This window comes from Coffea eugenioides, chromosome 9 (genome assembly GCF_003713205.1).
Source record: "Coffea eugenioides isolate CCC68of chromosome 9, Ceug_1.0, whole genome shotgun sequence".
Taxonomy (NCBI): Eukaryota; Viridiplantae; Streptophyta; class Magnoliopsida; order Gentianales; family Rubiaceae; genus Coffea; species Coffea eugenioides.
The window spans coordinates 15,193,819-15,219,200 of record NC_040043.1 but is presented as its reverse complement, the minus strand read 5'-3'; the positions used below and the strand labels follow the sequence as shown (position 1 = coordinate 15,219,200).

Sequence of the window (25,382 nt, the reverse complement as noted above, 5' to 3'; positions counted from 1 at the left end):
GAATCTATATAAAAATTTTCTTTTTCCAACGTAGAGGTGAATACAAGAGAAAATACAAAAAAGAAATTTTTTGTTTTTTTTGTTGGGGGGGTGGGGTAATCTTTCGAACATGCCTATATTTTACAAAGTCAGCTTTGAGATGTCTATATTTTACAGAATTAGCCATTTTTCTTCTTTTAGAACCCTTTTCTTTTCAAATAAAAAATTTTAGCAGGGGAGGTTTGGGATTTCAACAAGTGTGTGTGTGTGTTTGGTGGGGACTGGGGGAGGAGGGGAGAGGAAGGCTAAATTTGAACTCAATGTTTCTAATTTTTGATATTTCAATCTTGATTATCACACCAAGGCCTCCTTGGCCTTCTTTTAGAACTTGTAAACTGCACAATTTTTTGATGTGATTTCTTAGAAAGTTGATTATGGAAACTCCAGTCATATACATTTGTAAATTTTGTACCTAAATATGATTTTATAATTAGAAATAGAAAATATAACTATGTAGAAATTAGGTTAAAAAAAGCGTTTTCCACCGACATATTAGCTGCCAAACAAGGCTAATATGATTGGACTCGAATGACTTGTTTATCAATATCTGTTTAATCAATCAAATTGATGCTACGTATGTTTGTTTATTTTTATCAATATTATGAAGGTGCTATCAGAATTCAGTCCTAAAGTCACTAGTCACTATCATCTATGGTCCATTGAGAAGGTGACTTAATAAAAAATGTTTTAAGGCATTTGCATTACTAAGGGAAAAGAATACCAATTATATACTATGATATATTGATACTTAACCACAACTTTATATGTGGATTGATGAAACAAAATCGTTAGTATACTTAGATTATACTCAACGTATCATGTGAATGTACATATTAACTATTATTTTCTTGATACTTACTAATAACTTTATGTGTTGATTAATGAAATAAAATCGGTAGTATACTTAAATTGTAGTCAATTTATCATGTGAATGTACATACTAACTGTTATTGCCGTCTGTCGCATTTATATATTTTTTCAGTGTAGCACGTATTCAGATGCTAGTTATGTCCAATTTATCAAAAAATACATACAATCACCAATGATAATTGCTATTTATCTACTTATTCCACAATGTCCATCAAAAGGGTTGAAGTTTATCGAGTATAAAACCGTGACTTCCGCCTCGTGCAATGGAAGGGCAGGCAGCGCAGCCGCAGACTTGGTCAAAGTCATGCATAATATTCTTAATGCTAAGGGACTAATTGAGATAGTGAAAGGGATACAAGACGCTCAATTAGTAAGACTTGTTATTGTCTTTGTATCATGAAGAATGAACAATTCCCTCTTAGGATGAAGGGGCAAAAATTATCTCCAATAAGTAGGTGGCGGCCGGAATTGTGCATTAGTGGTAAAGAAGTACTCATTCTTAAATCCGAAGAATATGATTTTTCTTCGTGTAAATAGTCACCAATGGGCAATCAATTGCCTTATCTATTAAATAGACATCTAGAAAAGGACTTGAAACAATGTAAAGTTGACAATGATTTAAACAATTGATTAAGTTATTAAATAAATTGAGAATTAGCACTAGGATGTAGTAGGCTAGTGTAAGTGGTAGGCCGCCCTTGCACACTTAAATATCTCACCCTTGTGTTAGGCGAAGCTTAATCTTCAAATAATACCACATGGTTTGGAAATTCAAACAAGAAAACAACTCATTTCTTGATAGAAAGAAATGGACATCAAGAAACTCAAGATGTGCCCTCTAATTCCTTTGCTTTTTATTTTTTGTTAATTTCTTGAAGTTATTTATCAAGCAAATTGCTACTGTATTCGGCTGTTAGAAATGTTTATTTGCCTATGTTTTGTTGGCGACATTTCCGCCCAACTGAAAAAATAAGCTGAAGAATGAATGGCTCGACTAAATAGACCGGACTCACAGATAAATAGACCTGATTTTCAAAGATTCAATGATCCAAATTGTACTACATCATCTCACCAAATGGTGTGATACAATATGGACATTGAATTTTTGAAAATTGGTTATACCCAAGTTTTGGCCAATAGACTGCTGAAACAAATTTGAGCCCTCTTTGATTTTGATAAACTTCGTCTAGTTAGCTGAATAATTATTGAGATGATCTGAATGAACTAAATCACCCAATACAAAGAAAGGATGCAAATTTGTACCGACTACAATATGAAATATGCAACATTTTTGTTAAAGCACGAAATTCAAGTAATTGAAAAGTTTAACTACATATATCTAGCAATCAAATTCTTGATATAGTTGTAATACCAAAAATCATGATATGAGAGGTTAATCAACATGGCGAAATTGATTGTTGCCGCCTAGCTTTATTGAAGCGTCAAGAACATGGTCCAGAAGATAAATTGCCAGACCCACCTACTTCTACGTGTAGCCAACTCTGAGGCTGGGCATATTTTATTGTTTGACAACAGGGAATGAACATCCTTCATTCATGGTATCAGTTTGACTTTTTGCATGTGAATTTTTTTTTTTTTTTGGTAAAAACATATTATTTGTTTGATATTGTGCAAGAGAGAGTATCTATCATAATTGAAGGCTCATAGCCAACAGATTTTGGCTGAATTGACAAGAATGTGTCACTTCTTCTTGAGAATAAATTGTATATAATTTAATAATTTTTTAGTGATTTATGAATCCTTAGATATACTCTGTCTCGTAGAAACGATCGGAGTCAAAATTATTTAAATTTTTTTTAGGGGGAAAAGAAACTCAAGACTTGTAGTGTAAAATTTTTGGATCACAACTTCAATCTCATAAATGGTCTTCTAGAAACTTTCATTACTACTACCTATGTACAATCTTGTTTGGAGACTCAAATTCAAGTAGGTTAGTCCATAGTGGGATTGACCCTAACTATATATACCTTCCAACCACCATATAAAACACAAGAGTCCTTCATCTGGTTTGGATTGGATTGGTTTGATTTCAAATAAAAAAATTTACTTCACAAATTTCAACCACCTTTTTATCTTTCCAATCACTTTTTTATCTCACATACATTACATCACAAAAAGTGCTACAGTAATTATCTCAAATAAATCATCCAAACAAACTCTTATCCAAACAAATGTGTTCTATGCTTAGAGTATAAAATGAAAGGTTAGATTGATTATATATTTTTTTGTCCGTAAAATAATTTGAAAGTTTAACGGAAAAGTGTATGTAAAAATAAGGGGTGATGATAATGTCATAATATGCCACCTTTTCTTTTTACTCTGCTTCTTACCCTGTGACAAAATATACAAAAGCCATAAAATTGTAATAGACATTAATAGTATTTTATATACAAGTAAGACTCTGTTTGGATGGTTCCATATTTTATCGATTAAATTTTTAAAAATTGCTTCAAAAACATTCACACACTACCTTAATATTTGATTATTCAAAAAAACAAAAAAACTGTTACAGTAACTTGCATTTATTAGGAACACTTCCAATGGAAGTTTTTTTTTTTTGTTTCATTTGACACTTTCCAATGGAAATCAATACAAGAATAGTTACATGTTAGGAAATGATTGACTAAGATTTGACAAGTGTCTCGGTGGGTAGAAAGCCAGTGTTCTGAATAGTGGTGGACCTGACGGCAACTGAGTTAGTGAATAATGACCATTTATTAATTTGGATTAATCTTTTCTGCGCCAATAGTATATATACTGTCAGCGCTGGATGAATGATAATTATACAAATTTAAAATTTAAAATTTAACTATTACACACATATCACGAATCCAACGATAATAATGTATACACTATCAGTGTATATAAGATTTACTCAATTAATTTTAGTCATGAATCTTGTTTTGACACAATATTTTAGATACTAATGATTGATTCAACTCCTCTCTCCAAGAAGTTCTACACTTTCCTATATTGTGTGGTAAGGCAAGATGCCAAGAAGAACCCAAAAAGCAATCACAAAATTGATGGTTGAAATTTAGAATATAAATTAAGAAATAACATTTGTAGTTAGTGTCATAAAAAAAATGACTTATAATGGTGGCATATATTAAAGGACCGAAAATGACTTTAAATTCTTCATTTACGAACTCTGTCTCTAGAGCATACAAGAAACAAATTAACATATTTTTGCTGACAGATCTCTTAATAAATCCCAACAAAAGGAGATACTTATAATTCAGAATAGTTGAACTAGTTAAAAACTGAATATATTCCTAATAACTAATAACAACTTAACTTAATTTTGTTTCGATTGTGATTTTTTTCAAAAAAAACTTACTTTTTTTGTTAATACATTTTTCAATCATCTTTTCAACTTACACATATCAAATTGGTACAATATATTTTTTTTTAATAAAAACTCCAGGAAAAAACAATCCAAACAGAGCCGACTTATTTTGAAGCTAGGAAATTGCAGCAGAAGTTGCATTATTCCAACATTGATTTACGACAATCATGGGATGAATGTGCTTTACCCTGTAATATATTTCAACTTTTTCAGCTAATTTTAAAAAAAAATTATCAAAGTCCAAGAATTTATTTCGTGAATCTTTCCTTTTTCCCTGAGCCAATCAGCACCAAACACCAAGAGGAGAGGCCACATGATTTTGAGCAACTTTTGGGCAGGATTAAAGGTACATGGTGGGTCCACAGTTCCTGAAGTGGTCCCACCCCATGTGGGGCCAGATAAAAAAATCAACGAAGTAAGAAATGTTTTTTTCCCCCACACGAGATTGGGACATTTCGCCGACTCGAATTCCGACGCTGGACAAGTGTCGACTTTCAATAGGCACACCTGTGATTGAATCATTGGGTTATGACCTCGAATTATGAGACCCGCGCACGTTACTAAGATGGTACGACAGAACGAGAAGTAAATTTCAGCACTCCTTATATACACGATAGCGTGCATATCATCACGGTTAGGGTTAAAAAATAAGTGAAATTACACAATATTCGTGAGTTTGATTCGTCAACTTTTTAAATCAAATTTAAACAACGTTTTATATTTGATAATAATCAAGTTCGATAAAAAAATTCATTCAACTTCAAGATATTATATTCGAATCGTGTGAGTTTGATTCGTCAACTGGTTAAACTAAATTTAAACAACGTTTTATATTCGATAATAATCAAGTTCGATAAAAAAATTCATTCAACTTCAAGATATTACAGTGAAGTTATTGGAACATCAACATTGATTTGCCTAGTAATATTTTTTTTTTATGAAAATGGTTTTTTGAAATACTGTTTAAATCACTTTTTAACTTAAAAATTATTTGTTTACATTAATTCTTTTTGGAAATTTTGCTAGAAAAATAACATTTTAGCACTTTGAGATGTGATGTAGGTGAGCTAAATATGTAGTTGAGCAATGTGTTTTTCTTTTAGAAAAACCAAAAATGTTTTTCACAAAAATGGTATCTAAAGTTTGACGATAAATAAATTTTTGAAAACTCTTTGAGAACAGGCCATATTTGCTGATGTTTACGTTTCACGAAAGCAAACAATTATAGTTAAAATTTTAGTGTCGTAGTAATAATAGGTATACTACCTCTATCGAGCGAGTTTATGATGAAATCTAATTTTACATGAAAATGGCATTTTTAGTATGCATCAAAAAATTGTTGTGGCATTACAATTTGAGCTATGGCGATAGCAACTTCCTGTCGTAGAAGTTAAGAGGTGAAAAAGCTGTCATGAACAATAACAAAGTGTCATCAAAAGAAATGTTTCATGCTGTTTATTACATCATACATGATCATATTCATAAAATGTCCATTCACTTTTGCTAGGGCAACTAAATCGCTTGTTTTTCAAGAAAGAAAATCACCTCCATTTGCACCAAAAGAGAAACAAGAAAGAGAAATAGGAATGTTTCTTTTGGTTCTCCCTATCATCTGTTGTTGTTAGAGTGGAATTCACATATATATATTATACGATTTGCTTTGCAGAAAATAAAGCTAACAAAAGAAGCACAACACATATAATACATTGTCTGATACTCGTATGGTCTGTGTATTTGCTTTTCCTGTTTTGTGTTTTACTCTTTGTGGAACTAGACTCTAGCTTTTGTTAGCACCTTCTTCTTAACCCCACTTGACATATTTAATATTTTCTATCGCACATCCTTTAATTAGCTATTGTAAAATGAGCTCGTTTTGGATTTCTTTTTTGGTAAAATTATAAAGGGAAAAAGTAAAAATACTGTATAAAGTGACAAATTTCAACTCAAACAAATGTTCCAAAATAATATATAACAATCAACAAATGCTATATATGTATTTGATGGCTATGATTAGTCAAAATTTAAATTTTGAACAATGTAAGACTTAGATTACATGTTCTATATTGTTTTTACCATTATGTGTTGAACGCGTAAAGTAGTGTTTTAAACTTTGTTCAAAATGATTTATGACTTGTTTGGAAGGACTTAACATAGCTTTGGAAGGTAGGATGGTGGTAAAGACACAAGAAGTGCCCCTATCAACTTTGAAGAGCTCTTACATTTGGCTTACAAATTATTTAAATTTCTAATTTTGCCCAACAATTGCCTACCTTAAACATAAGGGCATGGTCAAAATGAGAAACAAATACTAGTTGGGACAAAAAGAAAGTAGATTATCTCTTTTTTTTCTTTTATATTGCCCCTTAAGGGTTTTTCAAGTTTGCAAATATTGCCTACCTTAAACATAAGGGCATGGTCAAAATGAGAAACAAATACTAGTTGGGACAAAAAAAAAGTAGATGAATATGAACGACTAGAACTTTTGGTAGAAAAGAATCAACCTATAATCTTCATTAAATATATTTTTCCAAGTACTATAGTTGCTCAATGTACAACAAAATTAATTGTCATATAATTATTTTAATATTGTTGTCCTAAAACTCTTTATATATAGTTGTAACAGAATTGACACAACTATTATTCAATTTTCTTTTGTATAAGAAAATTTTCCCTTTGTCTATTTTATGACAAAGCACTTGCCCCCTAGCCTCATGTCCTGGCTCATATATTTTTTTTGTTAAATTTACCAAAAATTAGTCATTCCGTCCAATCTCCTAATTCCTACTAGCTATACTTGTTATTTTATTTAGAATCTACATATAACTGTTAACCCCTTTTCAAAATGCTTAAGTTGACCCAACTTTAGAAAATGTTAAACTTTTCTTGATTGTTAAAAGTGCTTAAGTTTACTCAAATTTGGAAATGTTAAACTTTTCTTGATTTTAGTAAGATAATAGCTCCCCTCCTCTGACAAGGATGTCTTTTAACGCTTCTTGGTAGTCTGATTACCCACCGACACACATTCTCTATATCTTTTCTCCTACGTTTTTTCCTCTTTCAATTATTTCAATTATCCTTTATTTGGAGTTTATCCATCCAGTGTGCACTCGCGAGCAGGGGCTACTGATTCCCTTATAAAAAAAACACAAGTATTGATTGTTCACATGATTTTGCATCCAAGGATCCCATGGCGACTTGTCCCTATCCTACTTGGTAGGTGGCAGGATACAAAAGAGGTGGGTGTTGCAGAGATATACAACAAGGTTAAACTGTAAAAGATCGTTGATAAAGAAGAAGAGAGGGAAATGAGAATGGAAGTAGCAAAAGTGGTAATTAGATGATAAGAATCGTAATTTTTGCCAATTAGGTGAAGCTTTAGTTTTTGTGGCCACTCTTCCTTACAGAGTAAATAGTAGAAGTTGATTTGGCTGTATATTGATTAGCAAATACATCCCAACTTAGAACAGTTTAAGTAACCATTTACAAATAATTTTACATCCTTGATATTCTTGATGCAAATGAGACATTGATATATTGGTCAAGGGTTGAAGACTCCGGATCAAGAGGTTTTAGGTTCAAGTCTATTTTGAACGGTTGGGAGTGAAAAAGTGTGACAAATGATCTATAACTAAGCAAGCCATACTTGTTTGTTAGAGGAAAAAGGTGTAAAAAATGAACCAAAATTAGATAGTGGATTTGAGTTCAGCTCGATGATCATTCATTTGAATTTGTTTGTCGACGTACTGATAATCACAAAAACATAAATTTTTGTACTCGTTAGAAATTCAAAACAATCTTGAAAACATAATAATCTCTAGCTTTTCTGAGGATCATTTATGTCTCTAGCAGAAATGCAGCATTAGCATATAAAACAAATCAAGGTCGACTATTGCAGTTTGTTGCCAAATTAAGGCCCAGCTGCTTGGTTTTAAATTTTTGTGGAGTTCTGTTAGTGTATACTGAGATACCAAAATTACCAAACAGCTATTGTTTATGTTCTATAATGAGAAAACAAAATTATTTTTATTTACATCACATATTTTATAGTGTTATGAATCTGACTGTGTTCTAACACGTTTATCTCATCGGTACAGTACCCTAAAGCGATCATAGAATTCCCCTGTAAAATGTTGGATACAAATAGTCTATCAAACTCGGTGCAATGTATGCACTATGAAGATAAAATTTTAATACCATGATGGGCATACTTGTTCAATACCTATGCTTCTCCATATGGTGTGATAGTTTAGGGTGCTGAATTGCAATTTGCAACCAATGTGCAAGTAAATCCAAAAGAAATTGTCTCTTTACCTTCAAATATAACAAATTGTGATAATAAATGTGCGTGTATGCATTATTACGATAAGTTTTGTATGTTAATAAATATTCTCAATCATCCGCTTAAAAAATAAATATTCTCAGTCATCCATTTGAAAAAAAATCAATTAACCTGTTTCAACGACAAGACAATTAAAATTAAGCATATGAATATCAATTAACTTGATTCTTCAAATTCATTCTGTATCAAAATCTTAACTAAATTAATTTTACAAAAAATGACGCGTGATGATCATGGCTTGTTCGGCTTAAGAACAAGCTTTCAATAAGCCGCAAAAGTGGATATTGAAAGGACCTACTAGTATCGCCGACCCACTAGTATCGCCAAGGCAGATGTACGTGAGGGTCATAGTAACAATTAATTGAGATGTTATGTGCAGGCTTATTAATTCACCTGATACATGCCTTCCCCACCTTGCCGCTTAACGCGCGCTGCGCGGTGTTCGCTTTGTAAAAAAAAAAAATGTATAAAGTAGAAACGAGGTGTTTTTAGGCAACAAATCGTTGTTTGGATAATAGATTATTTTAAATAATTTTTTGAAAAAAATATTGTAGTTTTTTTATGTGATGTATGTCAAATAAAAAGATGATTGAAAATGCTGATAAATAAAAATTGGCAAATAAACTACAATCCAAACAACCAGACTTAAGTAAGAGTGCTATAGGAATTTAACCCCAAATCCTTGTGCCTAGAATATCCTATTAGTGGCTAGATGAATTGAAGAATTTGATTTTTTCTGTTTTTTTTTTCCCATCATAAGATGCTAATTGAACTTGTTATTATTGCCCTACTATCCCTTTCTCCCTTCCTCCCCTCCTCACCTCACCGGTGAAAAAGATTATAACAAAATTCATGTACTAGGACATCTTATGAGATCTTTTCAAAATATCTTCCATCGATTTATTGATTATGTGCTTAACTATATGGTATTCATTTTTTAAAGATTTAACTATTTTGAAGTATTTGAAAATTAAATATAACAGCAAATTCATAGTAAAGGAGTAATATCTTCTTTAATTGGTTCAAACAATACAGCATTTAGGCACGTAACAAAACTATATTCGACCCTTTATTAAACTTCATATTGATGAACGCTTTTATTAATTCAATTTATTGCGTATCAATATAGCTTATTTAGCTAGCCTACAATTAAGTTTCTCAAGGGTTATCGGAGTTGGACCAAGGCCTCAGCAACTACTGGTAATGATTGTTTGGCATGAGATATGTACACTACAAAACTACTAATGTAAGGAAGGATGCAAATTGTGTAACATTAGTACATAGGTTTACGTTTTTCAATATGATTGTTTAGGCCAATGATGGATTCTATCCCTTTGGAAATTAGAATTGCTCCTCCCTTTCCTCAGGACCAAAAAAAAAATAAAAAAAAATGGAATTGCTCCTCCCTCCAAAGTCCAAACAAACACTTCTTTTCTTTCTCTTCTTTTTTTTTTTTTTTGGTTGAAAATTGAAAATGTAAAATTTAAAGTGCCCCTTGAACAAAAAAGATCTTAACATGTATACATATATATCATGCTCACTAAAGAAATAAGAATCTCTCTTCAAAGATATCTAAAGCCTTGCATTTTCTCAAATTGAAAATGAGGAACTTTCTAATGTATCTCATATTTCAACTAGAGAAATTTGTCCTTGTGTAATTTAGCGAAATCCCAACATAAATATATATCACGGCCACCAAAAATAAGAATCCCTCTTTCGAAATAATTAAGAATGTAAATATGCCCCCAATTGTACGTCGTGATAAGGAGGAGACTCATAGTTGATACACAAATGCCAACTCACAAATATAATGCCAAATGTATAGGGCCCAATATAGTTACAATTCGAGAACTATCAATATATTTTTCATTCCGATCGAATCATAATTTAAATTTTTAAAAAAAAAAGCGACACAGATGAAAAGAACATCTTATATCAAGCGTATATTTCAAGAAATAGCTCGAATTTTTTCTATATATTCTTCATCTAAAGCTATACTGATATCAAAATAATTACACTGACAATCGTTCCAACGTCTGTCGATTTCGTGCCTAACTAATGTGGAATTAATTTTCACTAGCCCTTGAAAGCAGCTCTCCACCAGCCAAACGTGTTGGCTTCCCTCACATATATTTGACTACACATAGGAAAAGGAAAAAGAGTTTGGAGCCAAGGAGAGAGAGAGATTGGGTGACCTCCCACTTTGTCCTTGTCTCCTCTTCACACTCCCATACGACAAAGGATCACAAGAAGAAGTCCAACTCCAGCTCCGCGTCTCCTCTATTGCTTTGTACAACTATACATGTAATGCACAAATATATGTATATATAAAAGGAGTCTATCCTCAGTTGGGTCCTTCCAAGTTTCTTCAGTTGCTTACATCCCCAGAACAGAAAACCCGAGAAAAGCAAAGTCAAGTCCCCCCCACCCCCAACTCTTATCTCTCTCTTCCTTCACTTTATTTTTGGCAAATTCAAATTCCTGCATTGAACCAAGGAAAAGGGCTCAAGAAAATCCATCAACCACAATTGTTTTGCATCATTGCCTCGCTCCTTGTACGTTTTCTTGTTTAATTCATTTAATCTGCCAGAAACTATTTTCTGTGATTGGTTGGATCTTGTGATCACTAAAATTTATACATGGACTTCACAGAAGGCCATTGATTTAGGTATATTTTCAGGATACCATCTAATGGCATTTTTTTATGAAATTAATTTCATTAATATTTCGGTTTTGTATAGTTTTTTGAAAGCTTTTGGACCATTATTGCGATCTTTTCAGAAGCTTTAGCTCTGTTCTCATGTGGGTTTTCTTACTTTTTGATTAATTTTAATTTCTTTCTTGAAATTTTTTTGATCAAGACTAATCACTGGATTGATTTTTTTTTTGTCCTTGGTTTTTCTGGGTGAATTTCACGTTGGGATTTTCCCCCTTCCTTCTAGTCTTGTAGCAAAAAATCGGTTTCTGATTGGTTGTTTGTGAGATCTTTGTTGTTTGTATATTCTGGTTTTTCGTAGATCCTTTTGGAAAATTTGAATTTTGTCTTATACGTTGCTACGAATGAGTACCTGCATAGCTTGGACAATTAGTTATGCAATTCAATTCGATTTGGTAGGTATTATGACTGTAGTGTACCTACCTTTTCAGCAGAGGGCCCATTGTAATTTGCCTTCTAATTAAATTTGACTGATTTTTTTACCTTTCTTTATGGTAAGTTTGTGGTAATTTTGTTGCATTACTGATTATGGTTAAATTTGAAATTTTGACCTGGGTTGCAGGTACAGCTGTTGTACAATCAAAGGAGGGATACCAATAGGCAATTGATGTCAGAGGGTTGATTTGAGTATTGCGGTGGTGTCGGTGTTCTTAGCATTGGCGAGTTTGCTCAAATGCTAAGTCTTAACAGGACAAGAACTCAATCAAGGTCTACTAGATCTATGTCTTTAGGAGGTGAGCAGTTTCCAGTTTCATACGCGTTTTCCCCTTCTTCTTTTGAATGTATGGAAGTGGCGATCAAAGCTGTAGTTCCTATCTGGGATATTTTGCATTGAATGCATTGTCGGTTTAATCATTCATGTGTAATTCTGTCTTACTTATTGCTCCTCTGAGAAGATTGAAGTGCTAGGACTTTCACTTTTGTGATCTTTTCTTGTCATTTTCTTCCGGTTGTCCGGGGAGAAGAAGGGGGTGTGTGGTTACTAATTTGCAGCAGTGCACGAATGTTGGATACTTTTTCAGGATATTGTTTGAGCTGGAATGAAGCTTTTGTTTGTTCAGTAGTTGTTCTTCAGAATCAATAGAATTTTGTTGTTATAACCGATTAATTATGTCATTAAGATTCTTAGATTATTCAATTTTTTTTTAATAATGCATTTCTTTTGCTTGTAGGCATGGATTATGTCGATCCAAAGAAAAAGAGCAATGTTGTAGGCAAAGTTTTTATGGCTGCAGCATTAACTGCATTATGCATCATTATGCTTAAAAGATCTCCAACATTCAATACCCCGAGCCCGGTAGTTCTCTAATCTCTTGTTCATATATTTGCAATTGAAACTATATGCTACTTATTTAAGATGGATTAGTTGTTCTAAACATTGCAGCTTTCAATCGTGTCCGCAAGAGTTCATAAACTTTGTGATTATGACTACTTACACTAATTGTCATTGGAAATTAAACCTAGACAATGATGTAGGTTTATGTGTAAGTCATACCGCTAGTGTATCCACATGAAGCATTAAGAGTGGAACCTGTTTGGTGGGTTGATGAATGAACTAACTAATATTCCTCGTATATGATGGCTTTTGTTTGATGGCTTGATGTAATCCTAGGAAGGCAGGAAGCTTGAAAACTAGATGTGTAATTAAATTGGTTTATAACTAGCTTTAATAATATGAGTAAATATCAGGCAGATGACACTAATTGGCATTTTAGTTCTAGGTGAATATCATGGTAGTTGGAGAAATCTGGTCTTTTTGTGGACCTTTCTCTTTAATGATTTGAACCTCATTTTTGTGTTAACAGCTGGCTTCCCATTAATTCTCTTCCCATGAGTCAATGTGGAATTTTATTGGTAAACAATTTAGTGACTCAAGTTAATTTATTGTGATCTGTTGGGTTTCCAATATAACAAACTTGTCTTGTTACTAAAAGAATAATTGCCAAGCAGACAAAAGGGAAAAAACTTCGCAAAATTTGGTTAAATTATGCTGATTTTTGGCTTTTGAAGTTAACTCAGTTCCCTTTTGCATCTTCTGACCAATATGCATCCTCTGTCATGCCAGTTTGCTCATTATGAACCAGGTGTTACTCATGTATTAGTAACTGGAGGTGCTGGATATATTGGTTCCCATGCTGCATTTAGGCTTCTAAAAGATTCATACCGAGTAACAATAGTGGTATGTCTCAAGAAAATCTGTAAAGAACCTTTTAATGTTAACTTGTAGCATGAACAGATGTGTTGCAACTTGACAGGACAATCTCTCGAGAGGAAACCTGGGTGCCATAAAGGTTCTACAAGAACTATTTCCAGAACCCGGCAGACTTCAATTTATATACACTGACTTGGGAGATGCAAAAGCTGTATCCTGAGTTTTGTTCTGTGTTAAGATTTTATGAGATTATTAGTATTATTATTATTTTTTGCATTCGAATAGTTAAATGTCCCTTCTGCCAATGTTTTCCTTGATGAATATATTCAGGTGCACAGAATATTTTCAGAAAATGCGTTTGATGCAGTGATGCATTTTGCAGCTGTTGCATATGTTGGAGAGAGCACTATGGATCCACTCAAGTAAGTACAGAACATTACACTTGGATGTTTTTCTTTTCTGGCACCCTATAACCCCCACATAGCCACTCTATTTTGGACACTACAGATATGTATAAGCAATAGTTTTAACCATCAGGATATTGTTCTTAAAACACTTCAAGAGCTAGTTTGTAGAATTTCTAAGAAAATATAGAGAGAAGGGTACATGAAGCTTCATAGAAGTTCAAGTAGAATAAATAATTTCAGGTTAGTTGAATCTGTTGGATTGCTTAGCAAATTTGCACACACTGCCAATTATTCTCCATCAATAGCCACATTCTTGACTTCCAAGTACACATCTAATTAGGCATTTTCTTTTTTGGTATCTTTTTCCTCCTTTCAACATCTGCTGTTCATGATCTTATGAAATATTAGAAGCCAGTTAGTTTAGCACCTTGAAGATATTAAAATAGTTGTGCTAATGCAAGTGTAGTTACTGCAAACAGACAAGAATACTGGTATGTTATCGCTGAGGAATAATTGCTCTCTGGAAGGTTGTGAACTGTGTCCTTGCAATATACAGTTTGTTATGTTGTGCTCATAGATTATTTTCCAGTAGCATAAGAACTTTGAGTAATGAAAAAAGAATCAAACTGCACAATAGAGACTAAAGTTCCAGTGTTGGTAAAAGAAGCTTAAAAATACCATCAAGAATTGCTATTATGTATACCTCTTCTTATGTTTATAGCGTATCTCACTCTTTGGTTGTTTAGTTATCTGACCTGATCTAGCAGGACAGTTCTTGTGGCTTATTAGCCTAGTGACTTCAAACTCTCTAGTTGCGATGGCTATAGTGCAAAAGTTCACCTAGCAGCCGGTGCTATGAGTTTAGGCCATCAAATACTCGAAAAACTATTTTATTACTAGAGCTACCTCTTTAAAGAAGCAGGAAGTACTTCATATGCTTGTTTATCTACTTTGAAAGTTATGTTAATTCTTGTATGATTTTGGATGTCTGATTGCCTGAATAGATAGATCCATATACTTCAGGCATGGCATAAGCTAAATTTGGTGCATTCGCAGTTTGCTCGAGTATTGTGACACCCCAGAAGATAGAATACTAGTATTTATAGTGCTATCTATGTTAATGGTCAAACATTTTTGTACTTGGGCAGTTTGCTTCACGAAAATAAAAACAAGATTCATGGTGCTGTGTTTTCTATTACCATAAAGCTGATTGCTTCGAACACTGATTATCTTTGAATAAACTCTTTGTGGTTATTGGTTTCTTTGTTCCTTATCAAAGTCTTGCCTCTTGCCATTTTCTCTTCATCCTGAATCCAGTATCTGTATGTGTTTCTCCTTTTAATTGACTCAAGACGAGACTGTAGTTTATTGGGCTAATTATTGTGATAATACAGGTATTATCACAATATCACGTCAAATACACTTGGTGTATTGGAAGCCATGCATACACATGGTGTGAAGACTTTGATATATTCTAGTACATGTGCAACATATGGAGAGCCAGAAAAGATGCCTATTACAGAACAAACTCCACAGGTGAAGGATCTAGAGCCTCTTTTGTGGATTTCCTAGATTTCTTAACTCTTTTCAGTCGAATAGAGTGCAGAGAGGGCATTAATAGCAGATAGTTTATATGTTTGGAGCTGTACAGTAGAAATCTGATGCTTTTTTGTGCTGTATAGAAACCAATTAATCCTTACGGAAAAGCCAAGAAGATGGCAGAGGATATTATTCTGGATTTTCATAAGAATTCAGACATGGCTGTCATGATTTTAAGGTACGAGTTTGACTGCAACTCTAATCCTTTTGCACTGATTAGCATCAAGCTCAAGCTAATTATTCTTTCAAATGATTCTTTTTTGGTTTATAGTTCATTATTCACCTTCCATATCCCATTACTGCTTTATAGAGTTTCTTGGAAAAGTGACGAGAGCTATTGGAAACAAAAATGTTCTCTGACAAGTCAATTTATTGTGGTAGTGAAGCTAATGAAATGTTGTCAGTAAAAGGATGTCGTGAACAGTCTACTTGACGGGGTTAACGGGTAGTTAATGATGTGATGCTTACTGAACCGATAATTACCCATTGTGACGCTGAAGTTTTTAATTTTCAGATACTTCAATGTGATTGGTTCAGATCCAGAAGGAAGACTAGGTGAAGCTCCTCGACCAGAACTACGTGAGCATGGTAGGATATCAGGTGCTTGCTTTGATGCTGCTCGTGGAATAATTCCAGGGCTTAAGGTTTGCTGATATTACCCTTCACTCTTTATCTGATAGTGTAGCACTGAAATCTTCTAAAGGTTTGGGTGTTCTTGAGTGGGGACCAGCATTGGGCAATGCTGAGGTTGTGGAGGGGAACGTCTGGGAATGTTTAAAATGGGCTTCATGTGTTTGTGGGGATACAGGGTTGTGTTAGACTGGAAAATGAAGAAAGCCAGGGAAGGAGTAACTTTTTTATTTGGAAATTTTGATTTATTTAATGTTGGCTCCGGGGCACAACGTTCTTGTAGTTTTTTCCTTCAACAGCATTTCAGATGATAATTTTACCATTCACTTGGCAGTTTCCAGTAGCACAGAATTAGCATCTACATTTTTCTCGTCTGGGGAGTAGATAGATTTTACATACTTAGCGGGTATTCTGTTTTCATGGACAGGTGAGAGGAACAGACTACAAGACTGAAGATGGAACCTGTATCCGGGATTATATTGATGTCACTGATCTTGTTGATGCTCATGTCAAAGCCCTTGAGAAGGCAAAGCCTGGGAAAGTTGGAATTTACAATGTTGGAACGGGGAGAGGTAAGGCATTTCTTGTTATAACCTGTAACTTAATTGACCATATTAGCCATTTCTTATGCGGTTCATATTTTTCTACTTCAGGTCGATCTGTAAAGGAGTTTGTGGAGGCCTGCAAGAAGGTGACAGGAGTACCTCTCAAGGTCGACTACCTTCCCCGTCGGCCTGGTGATTATGCTGAAGTATACAGTGATCCAACTAAAATTAGGACAGAACTAAACTGGACAGCAAAATACACCAATCTTCACGAGAGTTTGCGGGTAGCCTGGAGATGGCAGAAGGCACATATTAATGGATATAGCACACCTCAGTCAATTTAGAGCTAGTATACATCCACTATCTGGCAGTGGAACATTGACAGGAGCAGCCAGCCAGCCGGCCAGCCAGCCCCAACCTACAGCCTGATTTTACTCCATTCTAGGAGTCACTTAGAAGAGGGTGTTATGGCCTGGGATTTGGATGTTTATTCTTTCTAATTTGATGAATCCCCATGGCTTAGAGGCTTAGGGAAGCAGCTCTGTTTATTACTCATATTTGAGGAAGAGGTATTTGAACAATAATCATCAGTGAGGTATAGATATAAATTATTCTTTTGTCTTTTTGGGTTATTATGTATTTATCATTCTCTTGGTTTCAAGAAATTAACCACACAAAACTCTTGAATCCACATTCAAGAAACGAGAAATGAACATGGTGCCCAAGAACCAGGGGAGTGGAAATTAATCAAAAAAAAAATTTCAGCCAAATGAATTGCGAAATTTAGTATTATTTTTCCCAATGAACATTATCAGCCAAATTTAAAGATCTTCCGTCTGAGAAAAAAAAATAGGGTTAACTTACATAAAGTAATTCTCAAAATTTTTGTGACCCCATATCAGGCCAACACCCGCCTGTCTCATTTTAAGGGTTAATAATTACTTTTTAAAACATGAAAAACCCAAAAAAAAAAAAAAAGAAAGAGTTTGAGTAACCAAAAAGATGTTGTTTAGGAGAAGAGCTGAGAGTTGGTTTGTTTTGTTATAACCGTTATTCCGTTAAGTTAGAAGCACGGAACTACATTTGGACGGTTCAGACTGAATCCGGAAATAAGCAGATAAGATGGATTGTCACTCTTATGGAGTTGGAAGCAACTAACGCAAATCGTTTGTCTCCTCTGTTGATTTCCTGTTATCTGATTTTCACTCTTTCTCTCAATTCTTACCATAGCAGGAAACTTGAAGAAATTGTGGCAGTCCTCTCGGGCTAAGCTTGAAGAAAGTATAGCATAGTGCTTGTTCAATTAACATCTATCAAGAAAGAAGAAATACTGATTTTTGATCATCAGTATGGGAAAAAGAAGAATAGAAATCAAGAAAATTGAGGACAACAAAAAAGCAACAAGTTACATTTACTAAGAGGAGAAAAAGGCTGTTCGAGATGGCTATGGAGCTAGGCCAGAAATATGGTGCTGAGGTAGCAGTTGTGAGAACTCGAAAAAAATCATGTGTGTGCTTTGCATTTATTTTATTTTATTTACCTTGATATTAGAAATATTACATATAATGAATAAGTGGTTAAATTAAATGCCTAATTGAATTTTTATAAAAATTGAGAATTTAGAAATATCCTGATTTACTTAAGAATAACGGTGTAAGGGGAAGAGAGTGTGAGAGATTGAAAATTTTATTCCTTATTTAAAATTTAATACATGTTCCATTTTCTTTTATTTATTACAATACATGTTTAATTATTTCTTTTCGTTAACAAATAAACCGGTAATACATTAGGAAATTGTATCACCTACACCATTAAATATCAGTATTAGTTAGAATTTATTGTTATAAAAATAAATAATAAAATAAACATGGAAAAACACTCGTTTGGAAGCATGTAAATGCCTAATATGTACAAGAATTAAATGTTGATTTTCCCTGTTAGTTAGAAACCGAAAGAAACTACTAGTTGTCTACCATTAGAACCGCAAATGGGGAAATATACTAGTACTTACTATTGCCTTCTATTAGGAATTGAGAATGGTATACAATCTGCGAGCATCCTTTATTACTTTCTATTTGGAACCGAAAGAAACCAATTCATTTGTTGTTGTCTACCACTAACCACCGAAAGAAAACTATCTTTACCTTCTTAAACAATAAGACCCGCGAGATAAATAGTAGAAAGCTTTCTTTTTTCTCCAATTGCAAACAACAGCAAACAAGACATCATGCAATTTGGAGGACACTTGTCCTCATTAGCTAGCCAAGTAGCATGCAAAAGTAATTTTGGTCGGTTAAGAGGCAATAAGTAGAAGCTAGCTGTAGTTCATTCTTAGTCTAGCTACCCGAGAGATATTAAGAGGAAAAAGGAGAAAAAGACCAAATCAACCTTGAGTTTCAGTTGAACTACCAAAGAACTGAGGAAAGGACAAACATTTGGAGAATCTAGAACCGAGTGGAAGTAAGGCAAGCAATGCTAAACAAGCTTGGGCGGTGCTTGAGAGAAACCAAAGGAAAATTCCAAGCCAATGGTCTGCTAAATACAAGCGGTTACCGAAAGGAAAAGTAGAAAACTATCTGTTAAAATTTGGGCGGTGGTTGAGAACAAAATAAAACTTTAGTTCGTCTCTTTACCAGGCCAACACCGAGAGAAACAGAGAGAGGGAGAAAAGAGAGCAAGATTGAGAAAGTGAGAGAGAGAGCCTAGTGAGCTTCGTCATCAACTAACCAAGGATTGGAGGGAACAAAGCTGGAAAGGAAACTGATTTCGTCTGCGATTCCTAACACGTAAGGCAAGAGGTAAGTTTCGTGAATAACACTTATATACTGAGTGTAACTGAGTATATGTTTAAGCTGCAAGTTGAGTTTTAGCAGAGGAAAGTGAGCTTCAACTGAGGGAAATTTCTGGTTTGAAGCTCAAATGATCCTTGACTGAAGCTGTGAGAACTGAGTGATGATCAACTGAAATTGCAGGCTGTTATCAATGGAAAAATGGAAGAATATTATAGGAAATGCATGGAAATGTTTATTTCTGATATTATGTAAAGTTTAGCCGTAGAAACTTGTGAAAGTTGGAACCTTGAGTTAAAAATAAAGAAAGAAAACTTGCTGGAATTCTTTTAGCTTATCCGAGTGGGGAAATAGAAAAGTTGCAGCTGCCTTTTATAAGTAATGACTCTAAAATTCTGTGTTAATCTGTAAAATGTTGGATAACACCTTGATTTCTCCATGCATGAGAAATTTGAGCATAAGATTGAGGGATTTAGTAGAAGAAATTCATCTTCATTTATTGCCTGCTGCTATACATCAGATTTACAGCCGAGAGAAGATATAAATCTTAGTTCAGCTTTTCTTTTGAATTTTGGTTATAAATTTCCATGTTTTGTTAAGGTTAACCTGTAGTTGAATAATCATCCCCTGCATGTTTAGTTGGGGCATGAAAGTGAAAGGAAAGACTTGAGAAAACAACAAATGTTGTACCGTTACACTGCTTGAAAATTTAGTTGGGGAATGCTATAGCTGATAACAGCTTTTGTATGTGATTTTGGCCGAATAACATGCTGAAATTATGAGTTATTCACCTTAGTTCATGTTGAACAGAATGTATACTAGGTGACTAATATTTGAGTAAGTGAAAGATGGAATTTGTTGAAGATTTAGAAACATTTGATCTAAAATTCTTGCTTTGGCTGACCGAATGTGTGAAGAGATGAAGCTCTCAGGAAACTTTTGAAAATTTATGTTAAATGGTTGTGAATTTATATGGAGCATCTTATAGTATCTTGAAACTATTTTACAAGTATTTTAAAGAACTTAAAACTGAAAAATTAGTAAAATTTAAACGAGATTTAAACTATTGGCAAGTTGGAGTCTAGTTTAATCCAAAAAGAAAAGAATGAAAAATCAATTTGCCTTAATCTTAGAGTATTGGATAGAAAACGGTTTAATCTTAGGTTAAACGTTTTATAAGACTATAAACTTAGTATATGTATAATTCTTGATTAAAACAATTAAGTCAATAAGTTTCAAAATAAAATGATAAATGATAAATGATAAATGAATATTGAATATTGAATATATTATATTTGTACTTTAAAGTCAAACTTGATTTTAATAGTTCAAGTGATAAAGTAAGAACAATAAGTGAACATCTACAAACTATGTATTTGATTTGGAATTATTAACTTGTCCAGGAAGTAGCTGTGAACCAGAAAATCGACTCGAGACTCGAGAGTAATTTATTTGGATATTTGGTGAGTGTTTCCGAATTTACGTGTTTAATTGTTTATGTGTACTTGAGTGAAATTATGTGACAAATGAACTTATTATGAAATATTGCTAAGTGATTCATTGCAAAGTGTATCTCAATTGTCCCTCGCCTTCTAGGTCGGAAGTGTACTTTATCGCACTTGGCTTAGTTGAGTTTGAAGGTTGATAATTGATCAAGTGATATTGTAAGTGCGCATGACTGTAAGCCGTGTGTGTACTTTATCACGCCGGCTGAATTGGGCCCCAAAACCCTCTGTTCAACGGACTATTCGAGCCAGCAAAGGGCTTGGTCGGGTAGGACGGTAGCTTTGGGTAAGTGTTTTGGTATGCTCGAGTATTACCACGGAGTAGTAGATTACTGATATTGATATGGCCATCCAAGTGAGGGAAGTGTTTATTGTTTTGGAGGTTATAAGGAGGAGTTCGGCGGAGTGTGTAGTGCATTGAAGTGGCTCTAATGCGAGCACCGTATCCTTTTAAAAGTGATTGTTCAGTGAAGTGTTTCCTCAATTGCTAATGAAAGTGATTGTACAGTGAAATGTGCACTACTTGCTTAATTATAATGATTCATGTGATTATTAAATGTTACTTGCATGGAAACCTCACGGGCGTAAGCTCACCCTTTTAACTTTGTTTTCCTTACAGGAGTTGGAGATTGAAAAGTGATTGGATGAATTGGAAAGTTGTTTTGGGAAATTCTATCACTATGTGTATATATATTGGAGTCACGTTTTCTTTCGTATTTTAAGATGGTTGAATCTTTTGTTTTGAGTTGGTGTGATATTAAGAATGGATATTTAGAACAGGTATTTTGTTTTCTTTTATTGGACAAAGTTATGTTTCAAACTGATTGGAGATGTACTTAAGAGTGAATGTTCAGTTGTCCAATGGTAATGTTATCTCTGAAGTTAATGTGAGTGAGTGAATCCTGACGAGAGCTAGGCAGGCGATCCGCTAACTTCTAGGGTATGCACTAGGAGAAGGTGGGGTCGTCACAGCAGTGACCACCAGGAGTAATGCTGGCAATATCTTTGCCTTTGGTCATCCTTCTGTCGACTCCATTGTCCAGTGCTACGAAGAAACCAAGGAAACTGAATCATCAGCCACAAAAAGAGACAATGATGTTCATCAAGAATTGTAGAATCTGCCTGAAGATGATCTTGATGAAACAGAGGAAAGCCCTGATGATGATGATGATGAGCAGGAAATGTCTGATCGTGTGATGGAAGTCAACAAAGCCAAATTGTCATCTGAAAATAGAAATGGAGATCAAGATTAAGTACATGATGTGGCTGAAAATGATGATATAAGTGACATAGAAGAATTCCTTGATGATGATGATGATGATGATGTTGATCAGGAAATGTCTAATCATGAGATGGAAGTCAAGAAAGCCAAATCATCATCCGAAAAAAGAACTGAGGATCGACAAGAACTACATGATCTGCCTGAAGATGATGATGAAATTGAATTAGAAGATAGTCTTGATAATGATGACGGTGAAGATGATGATCAGAAGAATACGATGTTTGATCAGATGGATTTATCAATGACATTGATATTGCCATTGCCATTGAGGACAAGTGCAGAAAAAGAAGATAAGAGCCCTGGCATGATGATCAGGCAGAAGTCTGAATCTGGAAAGGGTTTGGCTATTAGTTTGCCTGCAGGGGGAAGCCAAAAGGATGCTACTGATCAACAAGTACAAGACACTGGGAATGTGGTGAAAAAGCAGGGGAATTCAACTGCAAACTCAATTATGATGCCCAACTTGATTAGGGATATGCCCCCAGTTGATGATTTGGAGTTGCATGAACTTCAAGAAGGTATGGCTCAGCTAGAAGAGATGAAAAAGAAAGTAACAGATCCAGTTAATCAGATCAGGAAGAGCAGCGCTGATTCTTCTGGTGACTTCAATAAAGATGCAAGGACCTGCAATGGAGAACTGACTAGGAGTTTTAAGTCTCAACCTTTTTTTTTGACACGGTAGTTGAGAAATAGGTTGATAGAAGATTTTTTTTTTTTTTATAACATGGAAAGAGCCATTTTGGCAATGAACTCAGTCAGAGATGCAGCTAAGATATTAGGTAGTCATCTATGGAACAATTCGAAAGTGTAAAGTTCATAAGATTCTTTTATGGATCATGCTTTGATCAGTAGGCAACGGTTCATTGTAGATCATGTCTAATCAGTAGGCAAAGTTGAAATAATGAGGTTGTATTGCACTTTATGAATTTTGGTCAAGTTGGTTTTCATATTTCTAGTTCTTGGGATAGCCCAGAAACAATATTGCTGCAAATTCTGTTCTCTCCTAAATGGAAGGTACATTTATTCCACCCTTCTTGACATGCTTCTTTAAATCTGATGTTGGAAAGTTCTTTGTTTCTACAATATCAACATTGTCTGATTGAATTTGGTCGAAATATTTTATCTTTTTTTCTTGTGCGGTTTATTTTTGTAGGGCAGAATTATTACTTTGGGTTGTATTCTTTCTGTATCTACCTCTGATTCTTGATCTTTACTATTCTTCAATTGACTCATATACAACACTAATGTATTCAATTTCTTAGTTATGTACCGACATGGAAATTATCTTCAATAATATGATTTTTTAACAACAATTCATTAATGACTTAAAATTAGCTCAGTTTCTTCTGAATCATAATAAATTCATGAGTATAAATGTGTCATGATCGGATCATCAGGAGGTTTGATTTAGTAGTAGTTTAATTTGTGGTAGAGTAGTCTTGCAGCAGCAGACTTAGTTTTATGCCCGTTTGATGTAATTCTTCACTTTAATTAGCAAGTAATTAAGATCCACTGCAGATTAAAAACCAATTTTAATGAATTGTAATGAGTTAGTTAGTCATAAAACACTATAAAGTATGAGTACAATGTATATACATATATATATATATGTATGTATGTGGCTGTGTATGTATGTATGTTTGTATGTTTAAATTTGAGAAGTGTTCACAACCTTAGCCTTCCTCTTAGCAGCCAACTCTCTATTATTTTTCCTAAGTTTTTGAATCATTTTGTCCCTAATAAATACTTTCAAATATTTTGATTGGATCCTAACATAAATATATCACTTAAAAACGAAAGTTTAGAAGCCTAAAAAGAAATAGAGCACTCATAATTCAGCATTCATGATTTGCAAATTTCATCGAAAATATAAACTGCATTAAATTAATGAACTTATTTTTTTGCCCTCGATATTTAGATTTTTTTTCTCTTGCGAGTGTTTGCAGATGATTTCTGCAATAAAAATTTTAACAAAAAAATGTTGTCTTAAAAAGTGATCTATTTATCGAATTCAAAGTGGACAAGACCTTCTTTTGTGTAAAATATTGAAAGAGGAAGGTTCTAGAGAGGTGGCTGTAGCAATAGTAGGAAAAGGGAGAAAATAAAGACTATCTCTCTAGTTCTTTTCTCTCGTTTTTATCTAGTAGTAAAAAGTAGCTTAGTTCTTCATCTTGTAGGTTTAAACAATGGAAACAATGGAAGAAATCTTGATGTAAATATGTGGTTTTGATGCCAATGAAGACGATGAAGATTAGAGACTTTGTTCCTTCACTTGAATGAGCATTTCTTCTTTCTCACTCTTTTTATTGTTTCATTAATGCTTAGTTATATTAAAGACATGAGTTTACTAGTTTTATCTACTATAGCTAGATTCATGTTTTCTAAGGATAGATGAAAGTATATATGCCTTGATTATGGTCGAATATAGTTGATCTTTGCTACAACTTATACTTGCTAGTTCACTTATTCTTGTTTTAATTACTTGTGAATGCTTGATCACTATTTGCAAGTCATTATAGCTGTTAATCTATGAAAATAGTAGACAATGATGAAAATGGAATAGGTGGAGCCTAAGGAGTAGGCATATGAAAGTAGTGGTACACTTAAATGGATAATTTTGGCATTTCTAAATCTAAATTAACTTTTCACTTTAAATTTCACCATGAAAGTAGGGAACTATAGTGTGGGCTAAATTCGGTTCATTGGCGAAAGTAAGTTCTGACGGTTTGAGTAAAATGCATCCTTAGCAAAACAAGTTTATTAGTGATAATTGATCATTTCATCCATAGTTAGGTGCATTTAGTGGATTCTATACCCAACAACACTTGTGTTTAGTTGAGTTTCTTCAAGTTTGTTAATTTCCTTGCATTGTTTATCGTTGTTGTTATTTTATTTAGTTTTAATTCTTGATTTGTTTAGATAATTGAGTTAGCTAGAAGCCTTAGTAATTGATAAGTGATTCTCGTGGGATAGACCCTAATTCCTCCATATTACAATTAATGGCCTACATACTTGTAGTTAGCGAGGTCTTAGGTATAAATTTGGAGTGTAGGTTTAAACCTTGTTAGAATGAAATTTCATAATTTGTATGATACATTTTCATAGTTATGTGAACTAAGATATGAATTTGTGTGAACAA

At 33.7% G+C, this 25,382-nt stretch overlaps 2 protein-coding genes across 3 annotated transcripts; both read left to right on the top strand.

Annotated features, from left to right (window-relative positions):
- The first annotated feature begins 10,853 nt into the window (after positions 1 to 10,853).
- LOC113782960 (UDP-arabinose 4-epimerase 1-like) lies at positions 10,854 to 17,307 on the top strand. Of its 2 annotated transcripts, none has more exons than XM_027328945.1 (11): positions 10,854 to 11,173; positions 11,897 to 12,068; positions 12,507 to 12,631; positions 13,400 to 13,513; positions 13,590 to 13,697; positions 13,817 to 13,908; positions 15,288 to 15,429; positions 15,576 to 15,670; positions 16,007 to 16,136; positions 16,550 to 16,694; positions 16,776 to 17,307. In XM_027328945.1, the coding sequence occupies exons 2-11, from the start codon at positions 12,008 to 12,010 to the stop codon at positions 17,009 to 17,011; spliced, it is 1,248 nt and encodes a 415-aa protein (XP_027184746.1). In that variant the 5' UTR covers positions 10,854 to 11,173; positions 11,897 to 12,007; the 3' UTR covers positions 17,012 to 17,307. The 2 variants fall into 2 exon arrangements, with proteins under 2 accessions (XP_027184746.1, XP_027184747.1); XM_027328946.1 differs by lacking the exon at positions 10,854 to 11,173 and adding an exon at positions 11,202 to 11,286.
- Positions 17,308 to 18,107: 800 nt separating this feature from the next.
- LOC113782297 lies at positions 18,108 to 22,925 on the top strand. The gene is made up of 3 exons (XM_027328188.1): positions 18,108 to 18,143; positions 22,077 to 22,163; positions 22,296 to 22,925. Exons 1-3 carry the CDS (start codon positions 18,108 to 18,110, stop codon positions 22,923 to 22,925), a joined length of 753 nt encoding a protein of 250 aa, XP_027183989.1.
- The last annotated feature ends 2,457 nt before the right edge of the window (positions 22,926 to 25,382 follow it).

Bases quoted from the DNA above. Each gene is read 5' to 3' on its own strand.
- LOC113782960 (XM_027328945.1), top strand. From the start codon at position 12,008: ATGCTAAGTCTTAACAGGACAAGAACTCAATCAAGGTCTACTAGATCT. The intron at 13,514-13,589 runs GTATGTCTCAAG...GCAACTTGACAG, and splicing joins CATACCGAGTAACAATAGTG to GACAATCTCTCGAGAGGAAA. The intron at 15,430-15,575 runs GTGAAGGATCTA...TGTGCTGTATAG, and splicing joins TTACAGAACAAACTCCACAG to AAACCAATTAATCCTTACGG.
- LOC113782297 (XM_027328188.1), top strand. From the start codon at position 18,108: ATGGCTATGGAGCTAGGCCAGAAATATGGTGCTGAG. The intron at 18,144-22,076 runs GTAGCAGTTGTG...CAAGAATTGTAG, and splicing joins GCCAGAAATATGGTGCTGAG to AATCTGCCTGAAGATGATCT. The intron at 22,164-22,295 runs GTCAACAAAGCC...GATGTTGATCAG, and splicing joins TGTCTGATCGTGTGATGGAA to GAAATGTCTAATCATGAGAT.